General features: G+C 38.7%; 1 protein-coding gene and 1 pseudogene across 3 annotated transcripts in view; one reads left to right on the top strand and one right to left on the bottom strand.

Moving 5' to 3' along the window:
- Nucleotides 1-25,907, bottom strand: part of NR6A1 (nuclear receptor subfamily 6 group A member 1) — a 211,265-nt gene that overhangs the window by 176,102 nt on the left and 9,256 nt on the right. For both annotated transcript variants that reach the window (XM_081066858.1, XM_081066857.1), the window contains exon 2: nt 534-575. In XM_081066858.1, the coding sequence (XP_080922984.1) occupies nt 534-575 (42 nt within the window). The remainder of the gene's footprint in view (nt 1-533; nt 576-25,907) is intronic.
- Nucleotides 2,954-3,672, top strand: LOC308504709 (large ribosomal subunit protein uL30-like; annotated as a pseudogene). Its single transcript has one exon. The product of its transcript is annotated as a large ribosomal subunit protein uL30-like (transcript).

The raw sequence follows: 25,907 nt of genomic DNA on the forward strand, positions 1-25,907 counted from the left end.
AGCATAATTTAATTAGACCTTGAAATGGTCACTCTGGTACCTTACCCTTAAGAATGTAGATGAAGGGGCTTCAGAAATTAAACTGTGGTGCAAAAGCTATTGATTTTAAATATTTAAACCAAGCATAATTCTCCTTTGAAATAAATTATGTCAAAACTAGTCAATACTTTAGAAAAGTGGTTGTGGGTATATGCTTATATGTGTGCATACATAAAAGCACACGTTTTGCTGTTACTGGCTTCATGAGGATAGAGAATGGGGCAAAGAAATAAGTATCAAATGGAAATTTTCAGCAAACCAATTTTCTATTAAACGGCTAGATTCTAGCCATTGACTACTGGGAGAAAGAAAAAAAAAACGTAACTGAGAGAAGGAAAAAAAGGACACAATGCCCTCCCCATGATTATAAATTAAAGTTAAATAAAATCTGAGTTCATAAGGCCTATCAATGACATCTTAAGTTATACGTTTAAAAGTACACAAATACATCCTTTTTTTTCAGTCATGAACACTGGGGAACATTCAGAACTTACTAGTGCCTGGGTCGAGCTCTGCCAATTCATCCTGACAAAAACCTAAAGAGAAAAACAATAAGAAAAAAAAAGATTATAATTCTTGAATTACTCAAAGGGACTCCATAAGAAAATGCAAATATTAGAGTGTCAAAAAAAAAATCCATACTCAAAAGTCAAATCTGGATTTAAATCACAGCTCTGTAACATTTAGCTCTCTGAGCCTCCATTTCATCACCTTTAAATTAAAAAAATGGATAGGAACAGCACTTATCACAGAGTAGTAATGAGGATTTTTTTAAGTGAGATACTAATATAAAGTGCTTATTTAGCACAGTCCTTGGCACACAGTAAGGGCTCAATAAACAACAGCACAAATAATTATAAGTTAGTATGCAATGTAAGCTGGAATAAAAATTCATAGGAAAATTACAATTCATTTAATATCTGTCATGTTCTACTTATCAATTATTTTCCAAAAGAAAGCAAAATATACAAAATATTAACTTACGGCAAATATCAAACAGAGTAAATTTACTTAAAATTATCACAGATGCTGAACAATTTGACCTATACACGTGAATAGAAGCAATTCTTCAATAATAAGTATGGTATCCAGATTGAAATAAATAGCTCTCAAAGCATATTTCAGACCCCAAAAGTCTGAGTTACATCTGTCTGATTGGTAACTATCATAGTAAGAGAAAAATCAAGCACAGCAAAAGGCAAGCACACAGTAGTTGATTTACATATATATATATATATATATATATATATATATATATATATATATATATATATATGTATATAGTTGATGAATTGTTCTTTTTTCCTGGAATGACTGCTGACTTTCTCCAGTTTGCTTTCTACTCATTATCAGTTTAAATGTTTCCTCACAAAAGCTTTTCCTTGCCTCCCTTACCCTTGTCTCATACACAAGGTTGAAGTTCCATTATAATTTTCTATAATACTTCGTGTATTCATCAACAAGGAATTATTTGTTCAATGTCTGACTCCACTATTAAAATGTTTGTTCCACGGAGCAAGGGACCTGGCCTTTCTTATTCACAAATGTATCCCCATTACCACTCACAGGCACAAAGTAGTTGTTCAATAAACATCAACTGTAGTATCGCAATGGTAAATTCAAAAATTATGGCGCAAAACTAGGACTACAGGTATATGAGAACATTTCCTGTCATCAGAACTAGGCAACCAAAAGCCAGACCAGCAACTGGGAGTCACGTGGAGATGAGGGGTTCAGGTAGCAGGTAAACTGTTTCAACATCACAACTTGGAAAGCCCTTTGCAATCCTGACTGTTTTGGCCACACTGTTCCCTAAACGTGCCACATCTTCTTGCCTTCCTGTGCTTCCTCCTCATTCTCCACTTGGTGAAGAACAAGTCATCCTTCAAGATCCAGCTCAAATATCACCACCACTGTACAACATGGAAAAAAGCAGAGGCCCCTCCTGCATTCACCAAAAGATAAAGGAACAATTTAAATATCTGTCTCCTCTAGAAAGTGAGCTCTTCAAGGGTAGAAACCAGGCCATATCCATCTGTGGAATTGCTTCTACGCCCAGAACAGTCACTGATACATTATGGAAGGTGTTCAAATGCAGGATGAACTGAACAGAAAACACAAGCCTGCCTCTAGCTCACAGTTGGGGGGGGGGGCGGGGGAGAGTCACAAAATCCGAAAATCTAAGTGTAGCCCGAAAAGCGTGTGGAAGTTCTGAATGAGAAAATCTTATCTGGAACACCAGAGTTTGGAAGCTGCTGAAAGTGGCTGAGATGCCTGAGCAGACCCCCTCTGAGCAACTTGAAAGCCTTCCTACATAAAGGCAATGGGAATCAGAGAAGCTGTGGAGATGCCAGGTAATGAGGAAACAACTCATCATTACACATGGGTTAGATACTGAACATCCTTCCAGAAGTGAAACTGAGAATAAATATTCACTTAATATACACTGACTTAAAAATAGGACAAAAGCATGGGAAGGCAGGGTAGTGTAATCAAAAAGTTAGATCTCGCCTAAGTTCTAGTCCAAGCCATTTTTAGTTTGGTTATATGACTTCAGGCAAGTTGCTCCCTATCCTGGACATTAAATGAAAAGATTGTACTAGAAGTCTCAAGGAAGGACAAACCTTAATGCATTTTCTGAAAACAACATTCTGAACTCAGAATAACTAGATAAACTATAAAGAGAGAGTGACTAAAAAAACAAAGAAAATACTAAAAAAAATAGTTAAAGTTGCCATCTATTGCTTTTATCTGCCTAGTAACCCCCTGTCTGTTAAGGGCATCCTGATTTTTCTTTGGAGACTTCTCCCTTTTACACTTTCAGAGCATAAGACCCAAATGAGATGGACCCTAACCTTGCTATAAACCGGGGTTAACAATAGCCCTCTTTCTGGCCAGAATCCTAGAGGGTGCAGAGGAGATGAAGGTCCCTGCTGTACCAGAAACCCTTAACAAAATGTGAAGGAGTTTCACATAGCTGAAGATCAAGCGCTTGAAAAAGAAGTTTGCCCAAAAGATGCTTCGAAAGGCAAGGAAGCTTATCTGTGAAAGAGCGAACCACCACCACCAAGAACACAGGCAGATGTACAGGACTGAGATTCGGATGGCGAGGATGGAAGGAAAGCTGGCAATCTCTATGTACCTACGGAACCCAGACTGGCACTTGTCATCAGGATCAGAGGCACCAATGGTAACTGTGAGCCCAAAGGTCCGAAAGATGCTGCACCCTCTTCACCTTCGCCAGATCTTCAATGGCACCTTTGTTAAACTCAACAGGCTTTACCTAACATGCTTAGGATTGTGGAACCATATACTGCAGAGGGGTACCCAAACCTGAAGTCAGTAAATGAAATGACCTAGCATGGTTATGGCAAAATCAACCAAAAGGAACTGCCTGGACACATAACACAATGATTGCTCGATCTCTTGGTAAATGTGGCATCATCTGCATGGAGGATCTGATTCAGGAGATCTATACTGTTGGAAAATGCTTCAAGGCAGCAAACAACTTCCTGTGGTCCTTCAAATTATCTTTTCCACGAGGCAGAATGAAGAAAAACGCTACCCATTTTGTGGAAGGTGGAGATGCTAGCAACGGAAAACCAGAACAGGCTTATCAGAAGGACAGACTAAGGTATCTACCACAGTTATTTTTGTCATTTGATCAGTTAATAAACAGTGACTATTTTCAAACTGAAAATAAATAAATCGGGGTTGACAACAGCGTCTACCTCACAGGTCTGCCGAAAGAGATGGTGTATGTAAAGGTTTTGCACAATACTTGACGAAGTCAGAGCTCAACGTACTCGTCTGTGAGCTACTACTACTAATTCCTAGGGTCCATTCAATCCAGTGCTGTGTGTGTGTTAGCGAAGAACACATTATAGGAGGGGAACTACTGACCCATTCATGACCATCCTCAAAGACCTGGGATGGAACCTAACATCACTAATATCGCTTTCGCTGTACATGCAGAGGTTCTTGAACCTCTGTTTATATTTTGAGCCTGTAAATTGCTTGATGCAATGATGCTAGATATATGCTACCCCGAGAAAGGAGGACTCTATATTTGCCTTAAAACAAATTCCTTTCATGGTCACAAAGAGCCCTGATTATGGAATTCAGTAACTATGTCTCCATTCCCTCCACTCAGCCCTGAGACCACTGGCTAATGTCTCTGGTTTTACAGGTCACCATTCGTGCAGGAGGCCGAGGAGATATGGAGAACAATGCTAATCCTACCTCCTGGTGACAAGTGAATGGAATGGCTAGATCTGGCTACCATTCTCAGGGTCTTAGCAAATAGATCTAGCTAGCAAAATGATTCCTGGCTAGAAGCCAAATCACTGCTACTAGAAGTAACCCCAACGTTTGTTCAGCTCAATCCAACACAAAGGCAAAGGTCATCAGAGTTGTTCAGCAAAAAGCAGATTCCTACGCCACACAAATATGTAAAGATACCCCCAAAACCATGCGCCTCACAGACCACAACACATTCAACAGATTAGGATATGTTCTGAGAAATCTTTGGCTGATGACTTAAATTGCTTTAAAAAGGGACAGACAAGAAACAGAGATTGTTTCCTAAGATGATGTATCACCAAGTCAGTGTGCTCATAAGCAATCAGAAATCTATTGCAAAGCTTATATTCACTTACCATGTTTTAACTTAGAAGAGACATGTATAGTGAAAAGGGCATCTGTCCGAGTCAGAGTTGAATTGAAATCCCAGATATGCCACTATTTTTGTTTAATTCACTACTCAATGTTAATTTCCTAAAATGGGGATAAAGATAACCATCTTGTTCAACTGTTGTGAGGATTTGGAGAATATACATAAATCATCTACTTTATGGCAAGTGATAGATAAATGGCTCTAAGTCTAGGAAATTTCTTACACACAAAGAAGATCCAGTCGACAAGCTTTTCTCCGAAAGGCATTTGGCAAAAAGAAAAAGATTAGTGACTGCTCAATCTGTGATTGACTACAGTGACAGGATAAAAGGTTACTTATCTTTTTCTGTATTTACTCTTTGACCATAAAATTATGTATTTACCACAATAGGATCTTCGAGTACCCATTTTTTTTCAAAATGTGAACAAATACAACTTATGGGTAATACCAATAAATTCAAGCCTGAAATACTAGCTAATTGTCATCTATAATGTGTCTTTTACAAAAGCAAGTTAAATGTTACTCTAGCAATGTTTTCATTTGACAGTAGGAAGGCAATATGGTTACAACAGAGACCTGGACCCTGGTCAGGGCTCCGACACCCAATCTATTTGAAGCCCACTGGCAAACTTAAGATAAGGCCCTCAAAAGGTAAAATTCTACAATTCTGATCAAAAATCACATCTTTCCCCAAAACAGAAAGTATATAGCGATACCCTCCTTCATGACGTGCCTACCACTTCAACTTTCTCTTGCCCCGCCCCACTCTCACCTGTGTATACTCCATCCACACAGAACTACAGGTATACCTTGTTTCACTGCAACTCGTTTTATTGAGCTCCACAACAGTTTCATTTTTTACAAATTGAAGGCAAGACCCTTCACCAGCAATGGGTTGTGACTTGTTTCATTGCGATCCTCGCGTTACTGTGGTGCTCGGAGCCAAACCCACAGTATTTCCGAGGTCTGCCTGCCTGCACCAGTGGCTCCTTGAAGCCAACGTGCTCTTTCGCCTCCATTCCTCTGCACATCCAGATATGTTCTCACCTGAGCCCAGTCTCAGCCAGCATTCTAATGTCAGGGCTCAGGTCGGATCTCTAACCCTTCCCCCTCTCTCTCCCACACATGCTCAAGTCCCAGTTAGGCATTACAGATGCAATAACTGAACCTATTAGCGTTTCAGGGACCTTTGAAGGAGAGAAGAAAAAAACTGGTTTCAAAATCCAAGAAATAAACAAAACAGACCTACGAATTTGAAATTAATTTTTTAAAGATACTTTTTTTTTTTTAATTTTATTGGGGAATACTGGGGAACAGTGTGTTTCTCCAGGGCCCATCAGCTCCAAGTCACTGCCCTTCAGTCTAGGTGTGGAGGGCGCAGCTCAGCTCCAAGTCCAGTTTTCAATCTTTAGTTGCAGGGGCACAGCCCACCATCCCATGCGGGAATTGAACCGGCGACCTTGTTGTTGAGAGCTCATGCTCTAACCAAGTGAGTGAGTCATCCTGCCGCCCCTCCGGAAGCTCAGCAGCAGCTCGTTGTCTTCACGCAGCTCACTGGCCCATGTGGGAATCAAACAAGCAACTCTGTTGTTCAGAGCGCGCTCTGTAACCAACTGAGCCATCGGCCGCCCCTAAAATGTTTTAGTTACATATGAAATATAGCATTACTTCATCTAGTCAACTGCAATTCAAGTTTTACATAGTTTTAAATGCAAGATATGAAATGAAGCAGAGCTTCCAGAAGTAAATCATGGGTCTAAAAGGGTTTTGAAACTGCTCTGGTTAGTTAGGTGCCCCTACTCTATCTCCCACAGGTTCCTGAGCTTCCCCTTCATGATCAGGGCCATTGACTGAATTCAGGTTCTAGAGAAAGTTATTTTCCATATTTCCCCCAAAAAGCTAAATTTTTTACCTAGGATTTGTACTGATATACAATAGTGATTCACTGGTCCTTTCTGGACCAATCAAGTCTGGTCATTTGCATCAGTTTCCCATCTGCTTTGTCTCTCCTGATCATGATGAGGTCCCCAATGAAACTCTGTGTCCTTCTTTCAGTCAGATCTGGTCTCAGCCCTAACTATACCCCCAGTTCTAGGGCTGAAGCCATGTCCCAGGATCCCAGGAAAAATTGCTCAGTAATGTTGAAGAACTACTTCTTTCTCCAAAAAGCAATGGTAGTAAACCACAATGACATCACAATAAATTCCAGCTCACTCTTCCCTGCCTTTAAAGTCTAGAAAGTGATGCACAATAGAAATTCCTACATGTAAATGATCTCTGTCTACACTGTCCAATCCGGTAGCCACTAGCCATATATGGCTACTGAGCACTTAGAATGTGACTATTGTAACTGAGTGTCATACAGGGTCTCTAGTCTCATTCCCCACACAAGAACACAGGATATGGTGAGGCCAAAAAGGAACACCCACAGAACCATAGATAGGGGAGTCATACCATTATATTCTTGCTGGCGGCTGAGTTGGAGATACAAAAGCAAACATCTGCCAGTACCCCAACAAGGGGTCTTCCTGCACCCCAGTCTCACTGGCGGCCAGGGGAGACACAGGAAGTAGGACCCACACAATCCGCAATCCGCCATCTGCTTCTCTGCCAACCAACCAACCCCCTAGCGTAGCCATGGCACTTATATTAGTGACTCATGGCTAACCGGTAACAGCTGACGGCCACCCAGCCACAGTGGATGGCCATCTGATCACAGCTGACGGCCATCTACTACCCGAGCCAGCACCTTTTCACGTGAGGCTGAGAGCCTGGAAACTGCTTTCTGGGACTCTGTCCCCACACTGAGGAACTGAATTTTTTTTTTTTATTCAGTAACTGAATTTTTAATTGTATTTAATTTTTAATTAATTAAGATAGCCACATAAGGCCAGTAGCTATTATGATAGACAAGGTAAGACTAGAAAGCTTTCCATCCTGCTAAGTTTATTATACTACCTTTTGGATTCTGTTGCAGTTTTAAAGAAAATGAACTATGAAAATGCTTATGCTAGTGTTATTTACTATCCAATTTATAAGTGTATCGGTTATTATCAGAAAAATATTTCCATCAGCCTGCAAATACAGTCACTTATTCCTTCAAATGTTATTAATGTTAACCTACCCACGTTGTAGCAGGCCCTGGCCTGGAAAACAAACGTATGAATAAGACTGCCCCTCCTGGCAGAGAATGAATAGTCTAAAGGGGTACAGCACAGACAAAAACTCGCTATAGAGCATGACAATGTGAATGTACTTAATGCAACTGAACTATACACTTAAAAATGGTTAAAAAGGTAAATTTTATGTTACATGTATTCTACTACAATAAAAACAAAATGAAAGTCCAATGAAATAAAGATGGTGAAATAAAAAATACCTTTTTAAAACAATTAACTGTAGGGAATGACTGATGGAGACAGATGGACAAGAAAGCCGTACAGAGTAGTAAGAGCACACATTCTGATATGAGAATAAGCTTGAGTCCTGACACCGTCACTTACTAAATGTGTTAGCTTAGGAAGCGACTTCACTTCTCTGAGCCGACATCCTCATTTGTAGACTGTGGTGAAGACTCAGGGTGATGATACACTCGGGTCAATGGAAAGTGCTTGGTAGTTGTCATCAACAGAGCAGAAGCAGGAACCGTGGGGCCAGAGGCATGGAGAAAGGACACGCAAGCATTCACCAGACAAACAGGGCTATTTGAGAAACATATGCAGAGGAAGCCACAAGTGAAGGGCATGAACAGAGAGGAAACAGAACAGCACCCGGTAATTTGATTTGACGGGAGCCCTACCTAAGGTCATATCATAAAGGGTTTTTAACTGCCATACATCGGTTGTTTGGGGCTTTTATTCTTTAGGCAACAGAGTCACTGAGGAAAGGAAACAAACATACACCTGGGAAGTTTGTCAGCCCTACTCTGACTCCTGAAATGTCCGGGCTCTAAAATTTCAACCAAGAAACTAAAAGCACAAAAAGAAAGAAAAAAGGCATTGTGGGATAGTCAACATCTACCCTTGGAAACCATCTACCACTCCTGAAATTCTAGGAATTTCCCATTTTTCAGGGCTCTCCCCCAACTTCGTCTTCTAGACTCCTTTCGTTACTATGCATGACGTGGGTAGATGGTGAGAAAGAATGTGGTTGTTTTTTGTTTTGGGCAACAAACATTAGCTAGCCAGACCATGGCCTGCCTTCTAGCCAGGTTTGCAGCCTGCAAACTAGTCCCAGACCCAAGCAGATACAGAAACACTTTTCTTTGGATTGGCTGAGCATTAAATTCACATCTGCCTCGTCCCTTCCTATCCAGTGAGTGGGGTGCAACTTGGGCCATTAGCTTTTGTTTCTCTGAGGCAACCTGACTGGCCATACTTCAGGAATAACAGAAAATGCTTTTGAATACAGGAACATAGCCCCACAAATCTGCATAGCAAAAGCTGGCTGGCAGAGCTTCAAGTCATATTTTCCTTTCTCCACCTGCAAATGTCAAGGTCATGTTTTAAAAAGTGCAACAAAAACAATGCCCTTTTCCTAATGTTATTTTCTTGACGTGAAATCTTAGGGGCAAATAACATGAGTGGGGGGGAGGGGAAGCCAAGGATTCTCAATTATATAACCTATTGTGCCCACATATTTATTTGCTCAGCTTAAATGCCTCTCATAAAAAGTATCTACATTTCTATGGAAACATTAATAACTTCCATCTGATCAACCTACATCACCTTTCATACAGTTTTTCAGGCTTCTAGCTTTGTAATTTCAGCCTTGAAACCACACTGAAAGCAGAAAGCCAGCCCAAGAATGATGAGATTTCAATTTTAAGACGTTTAAAAAAAAATAAAAACAGTACACAGCTTCAAGGCTGTGCATACAGAATCAGAAGGTGGACACAGTTTAGAAAGGCAATTCGGTTTGATGAGTCAGAGGTCACTAGTGTTTCTATAGAAATCTAGGACTGGCATTTCTCAGAAAACTGCATGAACTGATGAGCCTCTGACATCTTTCATTTACAATTTCTGGTTCTCTGGAGTAACAAAAGGGATTGTTGATTATCTTTCATTCAGCCTGGAGGTTAAATAAATTTCAAAATGTATACATACAAAAAAATGTATAAAATAATGTCAGTTGCCATTTATTGAATCTTTTCAATATGCCAGGCGTTGACTTGATGCTTTACACGAATCTTTACTGAGTAGCTATTATTATCTCCATCTTTTAGGTTAAAAGAGATTATTGTACTATGTTATATGGAAAGCCACAAGTCAAAACAAGAGAACTTCTATTCAGAGCAGTCTAATAAAACCCCTAGTACCTGCTTTGCAAAAGCCAGATAGATGGAAATTTTGGCATCATTTCATAGAACAAACCCTGACAGTCCCACAACAGCAGGGCCTCAGAGACCAAGAAGAAATATACCACACCTTATGAGTCCATTTACAAACCTCCTACTCAATAATCCAAGATGTCCATGTCAGAAGCAGTTAGAGTAACTTCACCAACCAGATCAAAACAAAGTATAAAACTTTACATGAATGAATAATTAGGCAAGAACTAGCTTCTTTTGAAAAAATTATTAAGTTGCTCGCAGCAGGAGTAAGGAAACTGAAAGAGACTTTTTCAGCTTGTTCTCACATAGACCAGAAGTTAGTATGAACACAGAGAGCTTCCCAGGTCATTTCAGAAAGTGCCCATACCATCTTCAGCATATGGTTTGATGGAAGAGTGGAAGCCAGCTCTGTTCAGGAAACCTATTAGTTAAAAGCAGAAGCAACCAAAGAGACACCCCACAGGCAGCAGAACATACCTTTTCCTTATTCTCTTTGAAAACCGCCGTATAAAAATGGAAGAGCATGGATGCATGAAGGGCCGTGAAAATGTCTGTCCCTTTGGATCAGTCCTGGAAATTTACCCTTAAGAAAAGGGTCAGCAATAAATAGTACAAAATAGGAAGCCACCCTAAAAATTCAACCATAGGAGAATGAATGATTAATTAAATTATGGTACTCTATTAAATGGAGTATTTTGCAAACATTGTACATGTTTATCAAGAGTTTATAATGGACAAATGCCTTATGAAAACACATGACATAAAATTGTTCTCTCAGAGGTGGCCAGTTAGCTCAGTTGGTTAGAGTGTGGTGCTAATACCACCAAGGTTGCACTGCGAGCTGTGCCCTCCTTAAAAAAAAAACTGTTCTCTCAGGATGAGCTCAGCTATATTCATACACACACACACACACACACACACACACACACACACACACACACACACGTGCGTGCACACTTGCACACGATGTATACATGAAAAGGCACATTTTGGTCTATTTTTTTCCCAAGTGATTATTTCTAAGTGTGGGCATTACAGATGATTTTTTTTCCCTCTATTCTACTTTTCTGATTGAAAATATGTCGTTTTTATAAACAGAAAAATATACATTTAAAAAATCCTAATAACAAAATGATTTGGCTTAACTCTCTAAATCGACCACTTCAACCAAGGAAGAAAAAAAACTACCAGACACTCTCTAAATGATTTTTAAATTATTTTTTATTAGAAACACAATTCTGGGCACTAATCTTTCTGACATAGCAGTTTAGTCATTACTGCCTAAAGCTCAGTACCATCTCTATCACCCAGCTTCAGAAATCCATTGTGTGGCAGCAAAGACATACAACATCTTTTAACCTTTCACCCCAGGATCTTTGAAATCTGAAGCAAAGCTAGTTAATCATATCTACGGAATAACCCCAAAAGAAATTTTAAAAACTATTCAAACTTGGAGTCAAGACTGAACAGCAACAACCAACATGTTGTTTAACCAATGTTTATAGCACAACATAAATACACAGGATACTCCACAAAGAGGATTATGAGTGAAAAAAACTCCTGCTGTTTCTTAGATGCTAAACTTGCCTACATCCTAAAATTAAATTCAACAAATATTTACCTAGCGTTTTCAATGTATAGGGCACCATGCTAGATTACAAAAGGAATACAAAGACAAATAAAGCTGGCTACCCTTACAGTCTTACATAAAAGGGAAAATAAAAAACTGACTGGACACAGGAATTACGAAGTAAATGTCCTAACGGAGAAACTAGCAGCGGCGGCCTTGTTTCTTCCTAACAGTACTTATTTCTTCCTATGGGAACTGGAAGAGACTTGATGGCGAATGGCACTTGAATCAGGTCAGGAAGGAAAGGGAGAACGTAAACACAGAGAGACTGTCAGTAACACTCAGGAAGCCGTATGTATCTTTTGGGTGTCCTTACCCACAGCTGGCAAGTACTTGCCCCAGAGGCAGTCATATCCTAACAGACGAAGATTATATAGGTCCTGTTTGACATGTTCTTTCCTAAATGAAGTCAAGAGGGCAAGAAGAGCCTATCCCAGCACACACACTACCCTCTCATCCTAGGTTGATTTTTATTCACCCATGTTTTCACCTATACTTCCCAAATGATAACCCCCATACTTTCAATTTCAATGCGACTGTTCTCCTGAACTGCAGACCCATCTATCCAAACGCCTACTGTCAATATCTACCAGGTGAATCCTGTGTAGGCTCCATCAAATTCAACATGTCGAATTGAACCTATTATTTTCTCTTTGAAACCTGCTTCTCTTGTGTTCCCAAATCAGGTTCCAGGGACCACCAATCTCATCCCCTAAACCAAAGATCCCCAGGGACTCCTCCTAGACTCCCACTTTACCATCCTCCCCCAAATCCTCACCCCAATCAACCTAATCAATCACCAGGGCATTTCCATTCTCTCTCAAATGTCCACAGACCTGGTTTAAGCCTTCTCACCACCCTAGAATCCTACCTAGATTATTATTACAGTTTTGCCTGCTACCTTTCTTCCCTCACTTCCTAGAACTTAGATTTCCTAATCCATTCAAAAATCCTGTTGACCCCCATCTTCAACTCTTTAGCATGACATTCATGGTCTTAAATTATAGAAATAAACAAATTCGCTATCTAAACAAAAATAGCTACTTTTTACAACTTTTATTTCCCTGACACCTCCTGAAGCTTGAAAAGAGAATAAATTCCTATTTCCAAACTCTTAACTCTTTACACAGAGATAAAAATGTCTATGCCAACTCTGATGTTAAAGTACTTTCCTAATATTGGGACATCAATAAAGTGATTCACTAGGAGGCAAGATACCCAAACACTAGTCTTCTCTGGTACAGTCGACACTCTGTATCACAGGTTTCGAATCCACAGAGTCAACCAACTACGGATCAAAAATATTGGGGGGGGGGGGGGAAATCCCAGAGAATTCCAAAAAGCAAAATTTGCACCAAGCACTATGCTGAAACCATGCAAATGAAGTGAGATGCAGGTGTACCCTGCTGTAGCCTACATGCAAATATAAGTTACATGCAAATACTGCACCATTTTATGTAAGGAACTTGAGCAGCTGCAGATTTTAGTATCCAAAAGGGGGGGGGGTCCTGAACCAATCCCCCATAGCTATCAAGGAACCACTATACTGATAAGCCATTTCTGTGATGCTGAGTGATCTGTGCTCCGTTTTCTCTTCAGTAAAAGGAGAACCTACCCAATTGTCTTAATATTACTTCCAGCTCTACAGTCTATGAGTTTATCAAAAGTTGGCAGTGGTGTGTACTAGGGGTACAAATCATGTAATGCTAACAGTTGAGGAACCCTTGACGGGTTGCCAGGATTCTTAGATTACTTTTTTAACTAGAAGGAACCTTAAAAACCAAATCATCCGGGGCGGACCTGGTGGCTCAGGCGGTTGGAGCTCCGTGCTCCTAACTCCGAAGGCTGCCGGTTCGATTCCCACATGGGCCAGTGGGCTCTCAACCACAAGGTTGCCGGTTCAATTCCTCGAGTCCCGCAAGGGATGGTGGGCTCTGCCCCCTGCAACTAAGATTGAACACGGCACCTTGAGCTGAGCTGCCACTGAGCTCCCAGATGGCTCAGTTGGTTGGAGTGCATCCTCTCAACCACAAGGTTGCCAGTTCGACTCTCACAAGGGATAGTGGGCTGCACCCCCTGCAACTAGAAAACGGCAACTGGACCCGGAGCTGAGCTGCACCCTCCACAACTAAGACTGAAAGGACAACAACTTGAAGCTGAACAGCACCTTCCACAACTAAGATTGAAAGGACAACAACTTGACTTGGAAAAACGTCCTGGAAGTACACACTGTTCCCCAATAAAGTCCTGTTCCCCTTCCCCAATAAAAATTAAAAAAAAAAAAAAAAAAAAAAAAACAAATCATCCCTAATCTCTTCCATCCCACCCTAATCCTCATTTCACAGGATGGAGAAATTGTGTAAACGGAGTAAGATTTGTAGCATCTCTCTGTAACTTAAACACTATTCCTAATCTAAAAACGGGGAACAACAAGAGTACTTACATGACACAGGGCTGTTTAGAGGACTGAATGAAATTTTAAAAATCTGAAGCACTCAAGAGCTGCCTGGCGTCCAGTAAACATTAAATAAGGGTTAGCCATTATCATCATAGTTGGTAAAGTCACTCCGACCTTCACCCTCCAGACCGGAAATATAAGTTTAGGATATACTTAGGAAACTGATTTCTTGATTTAAAACTGTAAACCACTTTGCAGCAGCTCTAGAGAAACTGTTCCACTCTGCACCAGGATAGGGAATCGGACCTTTTATTAAGCCATCACCCAGTGCTATTACTGAGATGTTTGTTGGCTTCTTGATGAGGCTACAGCATTCACATGAAAACTGACCTCTCGGTCAACCATTCAGATCTCGGATCACCGGACCAATAAAATAAATGATTGGGGCATGTTTAAGAGCAGCAGATACTAGTCTACCCTGCCCCACTAAAATCACACTCCACTTGTATAACACATGCTTCCTTATAGTTTTTGATACCTGTTACAAGTTCTAATAACTTAGAGGTAAAGTTCTTCTAGCATTAGCATTAGCACAAAGATAATGTTAAAGTAGCATTCTGACTTCCCTGTATCCCAAAATTAAGTGAAATACCAAGAACGTCAGGCTTCCAGGGTAAGACCATTATTTGGCATACAGCTGTTCTGACCTAACTTTAGCAATCATCTCTCTGAATGTGCCTCACATTCCTAAGTAAGTCACAGTGACTATAATTTTCAGAAGCAAATATTGGCTAATGATGTCAAAGGAGAAGAGCACGCACGCCTATGAGGTCAACAAGGCTGACTGAAATACACGCTGACCTGGAAATGGAAGCTGTGCAGACACACTGATTACTTACAGTCCCTACCATGTTAGTGCTCCTGTTTTTAGCTCATGTTATTCACTTTTAATCTTGCTCCAAGTAGTATTTAAGTAGTCTACTGCTATTTTGCTTCATTTTCTGAAAGGCATTTAGTATTAAAATTCCCTCCCATTCTACAGAGAGACCAGCTTTTGTATCGCATGCCTGGGGCCAGTACTGCCTCCCCACTGGCAAGGATCTGTCCTAAACTCCACAATAGCATACTTTTCCACCACCACAAACTGGCTTTTGGACTTTGTTCTTTTCCTTGGACACACATAAAGTATCTTTTTTTAAAAAATATCATAACCAGTTAAGAAAAAAAAGTTAACAAATTTTAAACAAGCAATTTTTAAAGAGCACACTGTCCCCATGCCTAAAAATGGAAGAGACATTACTCTGAAGTTTGGTTGTAAATTTTGCATCTGCCATTGAAGTAATGTCTTCTAAATACTATACTCATTCAAGTACAAATAGAAATGTTCCTTAGGCTCCTCCCCTACCAGAAGCTGCTGTTGAGATTCCAAGAGTGTGAGCCCTGGAATCAGACAGACCTGGATTTGAATCCCATCTCTCCCATTTACTGGGCCAAGTCAAGTAACTGCACTGTTCTCTAATCTGCAAAATGACAGTAATAATGTAACTTTCAGTATAAGATTGCTGCATATAATTAGCACACAGTGAGCACGCAATAAATTTCACTTTAAGAAAAAAGGCAAACCCGTAACTACAAAATTTTTGTAACTACAAAATTTTTGCAGAAAGACAATGGTCACAACCGAGTACTAATTGGGCTGATTATGCACATGAATAGAGATGCTAAATTACAATTCAGCTAAGAAATCAGTTTTAGAAAAAAACTTTTCTTTTTAACAGGATAAACACAAATATTAGGTTGGTGCTAAAGTAATTGCGGTTGGGGTGGCCGGTTAACTCAGTTGGTTAGAGCGTGGTGTAGTAACACCAAGGTTGCCGGTTCAATCCCCACATGGGCCACTGTGAGCTGCACTTGCCTTAAAATAAAAAAAAAATAAAGTAATTGCAGTTTTAAAATTTTAAAAAAATTGGGCCGGCCCGGTGGCTCAGGTGGTTAGAGCTCCGTGCTCCTGACTCCAAAGGCTGCCGGTTCGATTCCCACATGGGCCAGTGGGCTCAACTACAAGGTTGCAGTTCAATTCCTCGACTCCCACAAGGGATGATGGGCTGCGCCCCTGCAACTAGTGACAATAATTGGACCTGGAACTGAACGGCACCCTCCACAGCTAAGATCCAAAGGACAACAGCTTGACTTGGAAAAAATCCTGGAAGTACACACTGTTCCCCAATAAAAGTACTGTTCTCCTTCCCCAATAAAATCTTTAAAAAAAAAAAAAAAATTTTTTTTTAAATTTCAAAAACCACAATTACTTTTGCACCTACCTAATAGTTTAATGTACGCTCTAAGCAAGAAAGAAACTAAGTTTTTGTGATTTACAATTTAAATGGTAAAATTAGAGATAGAACACATATTGGTAATAAAATTTCAAACTCTTGAAGTCTCTATTACTTCATACCAAGGCATAATGATAAATATTACCCTGGGCTAAGCTCTGAGTTGAAACTCTTGGTGGGTACAAAGTGTCATAAAGCAGTGACTTATATATTTTAGTTCATGCCAAGTATTAGAAAAATTTTATTAAAATGCCAATCAAACCAAGTTTGACCTGCTATACACTACCGCTGTGGGATTAGAAACCTATTAGGAATACATTTCACAAGATGATTTATCAAGAATTCACAGGAAATATTCAAAGATATGCCTAGCACAAAGTACAATAAAGTAGATACAGGAGAATCGATTCACAATGTAAACTCCATGAATAAGAAAAACTCTTCTATCTTTAGATCTGCATATTATCATAACTGATTTCTAAGGAAATTCCTCATAATTTCTTTCCAAGAGCAAAATGTTTCTATGAAGAATTGTAAAGATGCAATAAAATAATTCAGAACCAAATCTTTTCCTTGTATAATAGCTAGAGAAACAAATTATTAAAACAATAGAATTCCTCCTTACATATTTTAACAAGCAACTGACAGAATACAAAATTAAATAAGGAAAAAAATGACAGAAAATGTTTTTTCTTATTCAGGATGTTTTAAAGATAAAAAATCAAATTAAAATGTAAACGATCTTTTTTAAATAATGAAATTTTTTAATATTCAAACTATAATCTAGACTTCAGTTATGAAAGTTATATCAGGTACCTATTATCTCCATTGAAACATAAGGCAATAAAATGCTAATTAAGTTTATAATTATTGTAAATTACAAAACTATAAAAGACAATAAAATCAAAGAAATTGCTTTTTACTGCACTTGAGATAACATATTTTAAAACCTGCTGGCAGTATCCTTTTTCAAACTTGTTTTTCCAACATTATCTAATTAGAAATCAAAGAAAGGTTTATAATGTCTTTATAGGCATTTCAATAAATACTTTATGTAGACTTGTACAAATACCTACAAAATTACTGTATGTTTTGCACCCAACTTCTAGAATTCAATAAGCACCAAGAAATGCAATGTTTGGAGAAAGACATGCGTTCCTTAAGATGAAATCATAACTCACAGCCTTTGACATCAGAAAAATGCCTCTAAAAATCTCCTTTTCTACACTACCTTGGAGTCAGCTGAATTCTCCTAAAGGATGGGAGGGGAAAAACGGAAAGGTGGGGAGAGAGGGAGGCAGAGGAATGATGAAAGGGGAGAAATGAAAGAAAAAGGAAGGAGGAGGAAAAGAAAGGTAGTCTAGACAGTAAGGTCCATGCCACTGGGGTTCAATTCACTTCCAACAAATTTCCTCCCCTCAGCTTACTCAAGTGGAAAATGAGCACACCATCATTTATGCCAGTGTTTTCCAAAGTGAAGAGACCTGGAAGATTTTAAGTGGTACAAAAAGAAAGCATTTTAAAATATTCCAAAGTCATAACCTTTTCAATTCTCTTTCAATCCTTCTAATTATAGCAGAAGAAAAATCTCAGTTTGGTGCTAGTTTGTCTACCGCCTTTCTGCCTTTCTAATACTTGCTAATCTCCCTTTCTAAAAAAGGCCTGATCAGAGACACTTGGGCAGACAACATCTTAGCTAGAGTTTAACACAATATTATTTTAATTAAATTTATTTTTACTGTTACCTTCTATTTATAGTAAACAATTTTTCATTGAAGATAACGATAAAATTTCCTTTTAAAATAAATTTGGGGTTACAAAGTATTAACCAACCATTCAATATTTAAAATATAAAATGAACAATATACTAGGAAATGACAAAAATCATGATGGTGATACAGGAAAGACTATTGTTTAACAAATACTGATTTAGTGGACTAGGGGCAAAAGTAGTGGTTAAGTTATTTTCAACTCTAAGCCACAGTTAACTCATCTGTAATATGGGAATATCACACACATCAAAGAAAAGTTTGGAAAGAATTACATTAGATAGTTGAGTACAGTTCCTAGCACACACTGAACACTAAACAGCCATTTGTTCCCTTCCCTTTTTAAGGATATAGCCAGAAAGCAAGCCCTTTTAAAGACCTCCAGAGAGGCTTTGGGTGGGGGGTTGGGAAGCCAGGCTTCCTGTGTATTAGAGACAGGAGCATTTGCTCTGGTTGTCATACTTCCCACCACGAACCTCCAGGGACCTGGCCTTGCTTTTTACCCTGATAAAGCTGCAGTGGACTCTCTTAAGGCTCATAATTCTAGTTACCAGTGACTGGGAATAAAGTGCTTCAGAAAAGTGGTACCTAGCTTAAATCACTGAGAAATCAGACCCCAAAGGATAACAAGAAAGGCAGGGCCCCTTTATAACAGACGTCCAAGCTAAAAGAAGGTATTTAATTTGGGTAAATTCCGCAATGTTATAATGGGGGGGGGGTCACGAGGTGGCCCATTAACCCACCTAGATCGCTTGATCATTTGTCCAAGGAGGGCCCACAGGTGAGAGAAGCCTTGGGAGGGAGGGGCACGGTTCCCAGTCCCCTAAGTACGAGCATTTGGAAAAACGGAACTGACTATTTCAGTAAGTCCGACCATTGTGTAGTAATACGAACTGTATTTTACGTATATTGCCTAATTTCTCCAAACATACCTGTGAGGTCGTTCCAAGTCAATTCACCAAATGGCCAAATTTTCAAATAGCCAATTCTCTAAATTTACCAAAATTCTGTGTTAAATATTTAGTTTATAATAATTTGTATTGATGTGACGGTTTAATTAGCTTTTAAAGCTTCCTGCCAAATTAAGATTGACAGGATAGCAGAATTTTCAAGAGTGTTCAATGCGTCTCTATCCCGGCTCTCTGCTGGAAGAATTAGGGCCGAGAGAGGTGCTCTGCTTGTAGAAAGATACAGCCCCATCTGTGCTGCAGGTGATGGGGAAGAATGGTAGAGTAGCAATTCAGGGGATGGCGAGTGACAAGAAATTCTGTAAGTTCAACAAATCAGATTCAGCAAATTGATTTTTGCTAAATTAGATATTGACTAAACTGAACATTTCACAAACTAGTTTCAATGACTTGGATTTCGGTAAACTGGTTTGTTTACCTATGAACCAGGTGGTATTAACCTTACTTACAGGTAAGAAAATTGAGAAATGTTAAACAACTTTCCTAAAAAGTAACACAGGTACGCTCTAGATTTTTCACACACTACCTCATTTCATTCTTTAGTAATATCTGTGGTGAGTCTACGTTCCTTCACCACCACCTTCCAAAAACAAAAACAAAAAACAAAAACATACACAAAAGAAGGAAAGGATTTAAACCCAAGCCTAACTCTAAAACTCATGCTCTAACACTCCTAGACACCCAGTTACCACAATAACAATTTGCTGACATAATATTAATTGCCACCCCCACCAGTGCAATTCTATCATAATACAATAACTATTTGACCTTGTCTGCAAAAATGTTATCTGCTATTCAGAGATTGAATGGTATTGTTGCAAGACTAACGGGATAATTTCAGGAAAAAGTCAAAATTTTAGAGATCCAATTATTTTATTTAGCCTGGACAACCTTTTTGCACATGACTTCAGATCAAGTATTGCAAAACTAAAATTGCTTGAGAATCCCCATTACCATCTTTAGGGGTTTCAAATTAGCAAGCCCTGCTTTTTTCCTTTCATTATCTTGGTTAAACACGCACACACAGAAGTATACAATTTTCTGATCAATTATTTTGATCAAAGTCTAGGTCTCTTCACTAGATTATTCTCATTAAATAAATGTGAAAACTAAAATAATCCTAAAATCTGCAAGAGCTCTGTAAGACATTAGTGCTTATGTGAACTATTTACCTTACTCCTGGACTCTTCAGGAATTTATCACATTTATGACGCTAGGAGACATGTCTTATCTCACCTATTGACACATAAAACCTGACTTTTCTCACAGTAATAATTAAACTTCCTTCTCACATTAATATAAGATAGTAGTAGTTCAAGGATCTCTAAACAACTGAAAATATATTCTGCCCTTTATGGTAAGCAGAAAAATTCCCTATTCACAGATCTTATGGTAAAATCCATATATAAACCATTTAAAATATTAATATTTTTACTTTCACACTGAGCATAATCAGAAACTTTAACAAACTTCCCATTCCTGTAAAACATTTTAAGAAACAAACTGTTACTTTTTAAAAGCATTAAACATTTTTCTGATTCCTCATTGGGTTCAAAAATCTCCGATGTTAAGATGGGGAAAAGAAATCTTTTCAGCAAATCCGAATATTGCAACCGGACACTCCAAAAAATGCCACCCTACCTTAAGCCTTTTCAAGTACGTATTTTAAATGCTCAACGAAGAGATGACAAACTTAATTTTTAAGTCTATTTCAGGCATCTCTTTTCTACTCTAATAGTGCCTCTTTTTAATTATTTCTGATCTCCAGTGTACATCCAAGGCTATCCTTAATGTTTTAGCAACCAGAATGCGATTCTACCTAACCTCTTGAAATCAACAAAAGCTATAAATTTAACTCAAGACAGCTTTTGTAGTTCAGTTAGATTCAAGGTCATCTCAAGGCTTTTAATTACTAACCAGGATTTGAGGATGTTTGCAATTGGTATAGTTAAGGGAAAGAGCAGCTGGCTTATTCACTTTTTTATTAAAAAGCATTATAAAAACTGTGTCCTGGTAAATTGCAACTTCTCTGACCACCATTGGTGACCACATAGAAGCAGAGCAAATAATCTTCAAATAACCATGTTTATTCTCAATCAATAGAAATAAAAACTAGAAGACTCTAATTTTAATTTCAACAAATATGATTTATGCTGTAATTCAAAAATTTGTAAATAGCCAGCCTCCCAAAATATTTCTATTTCCATTCTGAAACCAGCCCTGTTAAAAACTGCAAATGCCTTTCAAATTAGCATTTGAAGATGTATTTAGGTCTCTTCACTATAAATCCTGTGCAAGATTAGTTTAGAAGCCAGCCACTAAAGAACCTGTGCAGATTATGCAGAATTTCTAAACAAATAAGTTTAACTTCACTCTCCATGCACTTAATTTCTAATCAAATTCAGTTGTAGTTTCAGGACTTATTCAAGACTGACAGAGATGACACAGTTGTATTATTAGGAGACACACACACTCCATTCTCCAGAGTTTCTTCACTACCCATTCCCCCATAGTCTCTAACAGACAGAAGGCAGCCGCAGAGGAGTCCCTAAACTCTGCTCTGACCAGGCTGCAGAGGCTGGGATGAGGCATGTGAGGCCTGGTGCTAGAAATCTAAGATTCAAAGGACAAAAGGCATTGGGAATGACTAATATCTCTCCAAAAAATGAGAACAAATAGCCTACCATAGTGCCTAATTCTACGTACCAGGCATTTATTTAAAAATAAGTACTGCTGACAAGACTAGATTTTAGTATACAAGATATCTTCATGTATATTGAGCTGGTTGTCGGTGAAGGTACATTGAGGTAGATACATCTAAAAATCTATCCCCCCAAAATAAGCCAAAATAAAAGACCACAAATAGTCTGGGCAGTACTGTTAGTTATATCAGGGAGAAACTAAAAACTATCTAAATGTCCAACAAGGAAAAACAACGGGTTGTCATATAGCTATTAAAAGTTTTAAATAAATTCGTAAAGAATGCATGAATTTCATAACGTAAGAAAAAAGCTTTAAACAAAAAGCATAAAACATAATGGTATATACTGTAACAATCACAACAAGCAAAAAAAAAACCCTAGGATTTGAAGTCCAGAAGAAAAGAAAATTTTAATAGATGTTGCTTGGAGGCAAGATTATAGGTAATTTCCCCTCTGCTTTCTGCATTTTCTACAGTAATCATGCATTTCTAATTTTAAAAATATTAGACTCCTAAGCAGCTAAGGACCTAAGGGCCACAGGCAATTCAGCACAGAGCTCAGAGATCACACCATTTAAAATTTAAATACAAGATACAGCTAAATCCCTCCAGCTTTTATTTATATGCAAGCACTTCCAACTGTGTTCCCTGGATGTGTTCCTTAGACAATGCTCTAAAGTTGCTTTACAAACAAGGCACTGGCAGCACTGGGTATTCTCCAGTCAGGAGCCCCACCTATGGTCCTGACAACTAGCTTTGGAGAATAAATTTACAGTATTTCACACATTTCATATTACTTATAAATGCTCGGTAACTGTTTTTTATTAATGGGAACACTATATGAAAAGCAAACTTCCTTTGAAATATTTTGAAAAGGCTCACAGCAGATAGGAAATTTTATCCTCAAATGTTAAATGCATTTCTTCATCACAGTAGAACTTTCAGTAACTGCTTGCCCTCAGTTAGCTCTGAATTCTGGCCAGCCCAACTATCTTTCAGATTTGATCTGTCAGCAAGTAAAGGAATAATTTTTTGTGGGAAAGCAATTGTAATTTCCCACATTAGGTGATTGATTAAGTTCTCTCCTCTAAAAGGCTGATTGGTTTCCTGGTGCCAGTAAAATGATTGATGAATATTTCAACTGCAGCTCCCTTGCTACCCCCCCTTTCACCCTTCCCCCATGCACTGCCGCCCCTTTCCTGCTGGGTTCCCTTTTTAAAAACGGACGGCATTTAAGGAGGTTTTGCAATTTTCCTTAAGAATCCACGTTCTCAAATGTAGGGCATTTAATCTTAAGAGGATAGGACTCTCCTCAATGCTGAATTAGTTTTGCAGATACAAATCCCTTTACAAGAAATGAGGAAAAACTCTGAAATTAACTATAGGTGTGACTCCATGAACGAAATCGTACCTACAAAAGAGAAAGTATGTCATGGAGGAGATATAAATGGGAAAAGTGATCATGTTAAAAAGGAAAAAAAGGAAAACTCTACATCTAAAAGGGAAAAAGAGTGGTAACTCTACATCCAGTTTCACATTTACAATTGTCAAAATATTAGAATTTTAATTGCAAACATTTCTATAACGTGAACCCCAGAGAATGGAATTTACATGTAAACTATGTGATCCTACAGATTTTAAAGCAGCCACGTGTTCTAAAAGCAAAACAGGATAACAGTGTAAATGTCCTTTGATGGGTGACAGAACAGTATCTGAAATCAGAATCATCACAGAGAATCTAGCTGTGAGCACCATAGCTATATGCTGTAAGCACGGCTTTCCTAAATTGCAATTTCCTGTTTTACCCAATTCATTCCATCATAAAGCTGAAATATCCCTTCAGGGATTATCTAATTTAGCTCCATCATTTTATAGGTGGGTCCATAGAGACATGCCTTTGTAACAAAGCTAGAATCAGAATCTGGGCAAAATCCAGGCCCATCAACTATTTCCTGCAGCTCATACCTCTTCAAATAATGTGATTGGGCTCCTCTCGTAAATCCTTTCCTACTCAGATGACACTGCTACCATAATCTATTAATCCACACTGCCACATCTTTTCTGTCATCTCTCTTTGCTAGGAAATCACTTTCTATTTTACAAGCTTTGGACAACTGGCTCTTATATTTCCATTTTCAAAGAGTCACATCAACCTTCTTGGATTGGTTCTCCTCTGTTTCATATAGCCACCTTCTATGTGGCAGAAATTTAAAAAAAATAAAGGGACAAGGGACAAAGGCCACCTTTTCCTAAACCGCATTCCCGAATGCAGCCAAGCACACAGCCAGGTGTTTATTGGCCATTGCGTCTTAATCCGGTGTATCTAGTCACTTTAGTTACAAGAAGACCCACATTTCCAAACAGACACTACATTCTGGTTCCAGGAGGGCCCATCAAATCTTGGATTTAGTTTCAACACACTTTTGACTTACATACTGGCCCAAACTGCCTCAAGTGACTGAAAAGCACATTCCCTTCCCTTGTATCTTGTAGACTTTCTCCAACTACCAGCAAAGGACTCAGATTCCTGACCTGACCATTCCTTTCTTTCATTCAGTCATTCAACATTCATGGAAAAACAATTCCTTGTGCTTAGTGCTGAGCATACAGATAACAAGATATGGTACCTCTGCCTTGAGTAGCTCAAAACCCCTTTTTTCCTTAGCACTCAGATTCAAGGATTGTCCCTGAGTCTGCAACACTGTTTTCTGCTCAACTGTTTGTGGTTGGCTTATAAAAGCCAACATGAAAGAAAAAAGTCACTGCATCTGTAAGAGTGGATCTTTGTGACTGTCTCTCTAATCTACAGGGAGTTGAGTTCTGGGCTTCCTCAAGAACTACAAATGGCATGGATTCACAAGTGCTTGCTTTGAGGCAGACACGATGCTTGGCACTTTACAGACTTTGTCACTAACCTAATAACCCTACAGTGAGTTTCAGAAATGTTATAGTGGGGAGTCGGGAGAGATGACATCTAGGAAACAAATTATTAATGATGTTACTATGAAATCTGGGGCTTAACCTCTGTGGGCTTCAGTTTTCTCATATGTAAAATGGAGACAATAATAAAACACCTACCTCATGAGGTTATGAGGATAAAGGGATTAGAAATTACGTAATAAGCCCTATATAAATGTTAGCTATTAAATGAGACTACTACAGTTCAGAGAAGTCAAGTGACAAAGTCACATAGCTGTGATCTTTGTTCTGCCACACTCCAGAGTCACTTCTCTTTCCTCTCACACCATCTAACCAAAATCCTTCCTCCCAGGCTGAAACTACTACTGCCACTTCCAAAAACAAAGCCCTCTAAATAGGTATCAGTGGGGGGTTTCCCCCAGGTGGTTTATTAATCTGCTAAAAGGGCATTTTGGGGGAAGGACTGTTAAGGCTAGAAAGGAAGTCTCCTGACAGGTTAGATTTCAACAGTACAGCAACAATATGGAAGAAAAAACCCAATCTGCTTCAGCTATTAAGTGTAGTAATTAAAGCAATTTAACTCAATTGATAAAGAATGCATTTAAAGATTTCATCTGAAATCTGAAATAAAATTCAAGCATTAAAATAAAAAAGGAAAGGATTGTTTCTTACAACTAAATTGCAACCCCCACAGAACACAAAAAATGCTTTAAAAGGTACATTACGTGACACTCCCAAGAACATCAAGATAATTACAGAGTTCTCCGGAAGGAAGCCCAAATATCTCCCTGATCTTTTGTCTCCCACCAAGCTTCATCATCTTAAATTCTGATCCAGTAATTCCTTATTGTTATTCACATAGTTATGTGACATTTCTTCTGCCAACAAATTCACTACAGAATGAGTTCGACCTAGCAACTATCCTACGGAATAAATCCCTGTTTAATAACACAGTAATTGACTTACACTAAAATGTTACTCACACTAGGAAAGGGTATTCTTAAGCCAGGAGATGCTTCTCCAATATAGACCCTTATCACCTCCCTCAGTGAAAGCTACGTTAAAAGGCAAACCAATCTAAAAAATGGAATTGCCAAAATCACAACTTTAGAAGATTCAGAAAGCTAAACATGTCTACTAAAA

The sequence above is a fragment of the Rhinolophus hipposideros genome (assembly GCF_964194185.1).
Source record: "Rhinolophus hipposideros genome assembly, chromosome: 11".
NCBI classification, from domain to species: domain Eukaryota; kingdom Metazoa; phylum Chordata; class Mammalia; order Chiroptera; family Rhinolophidae; genus Rhinolophus; species Rhinolophus hipposideros.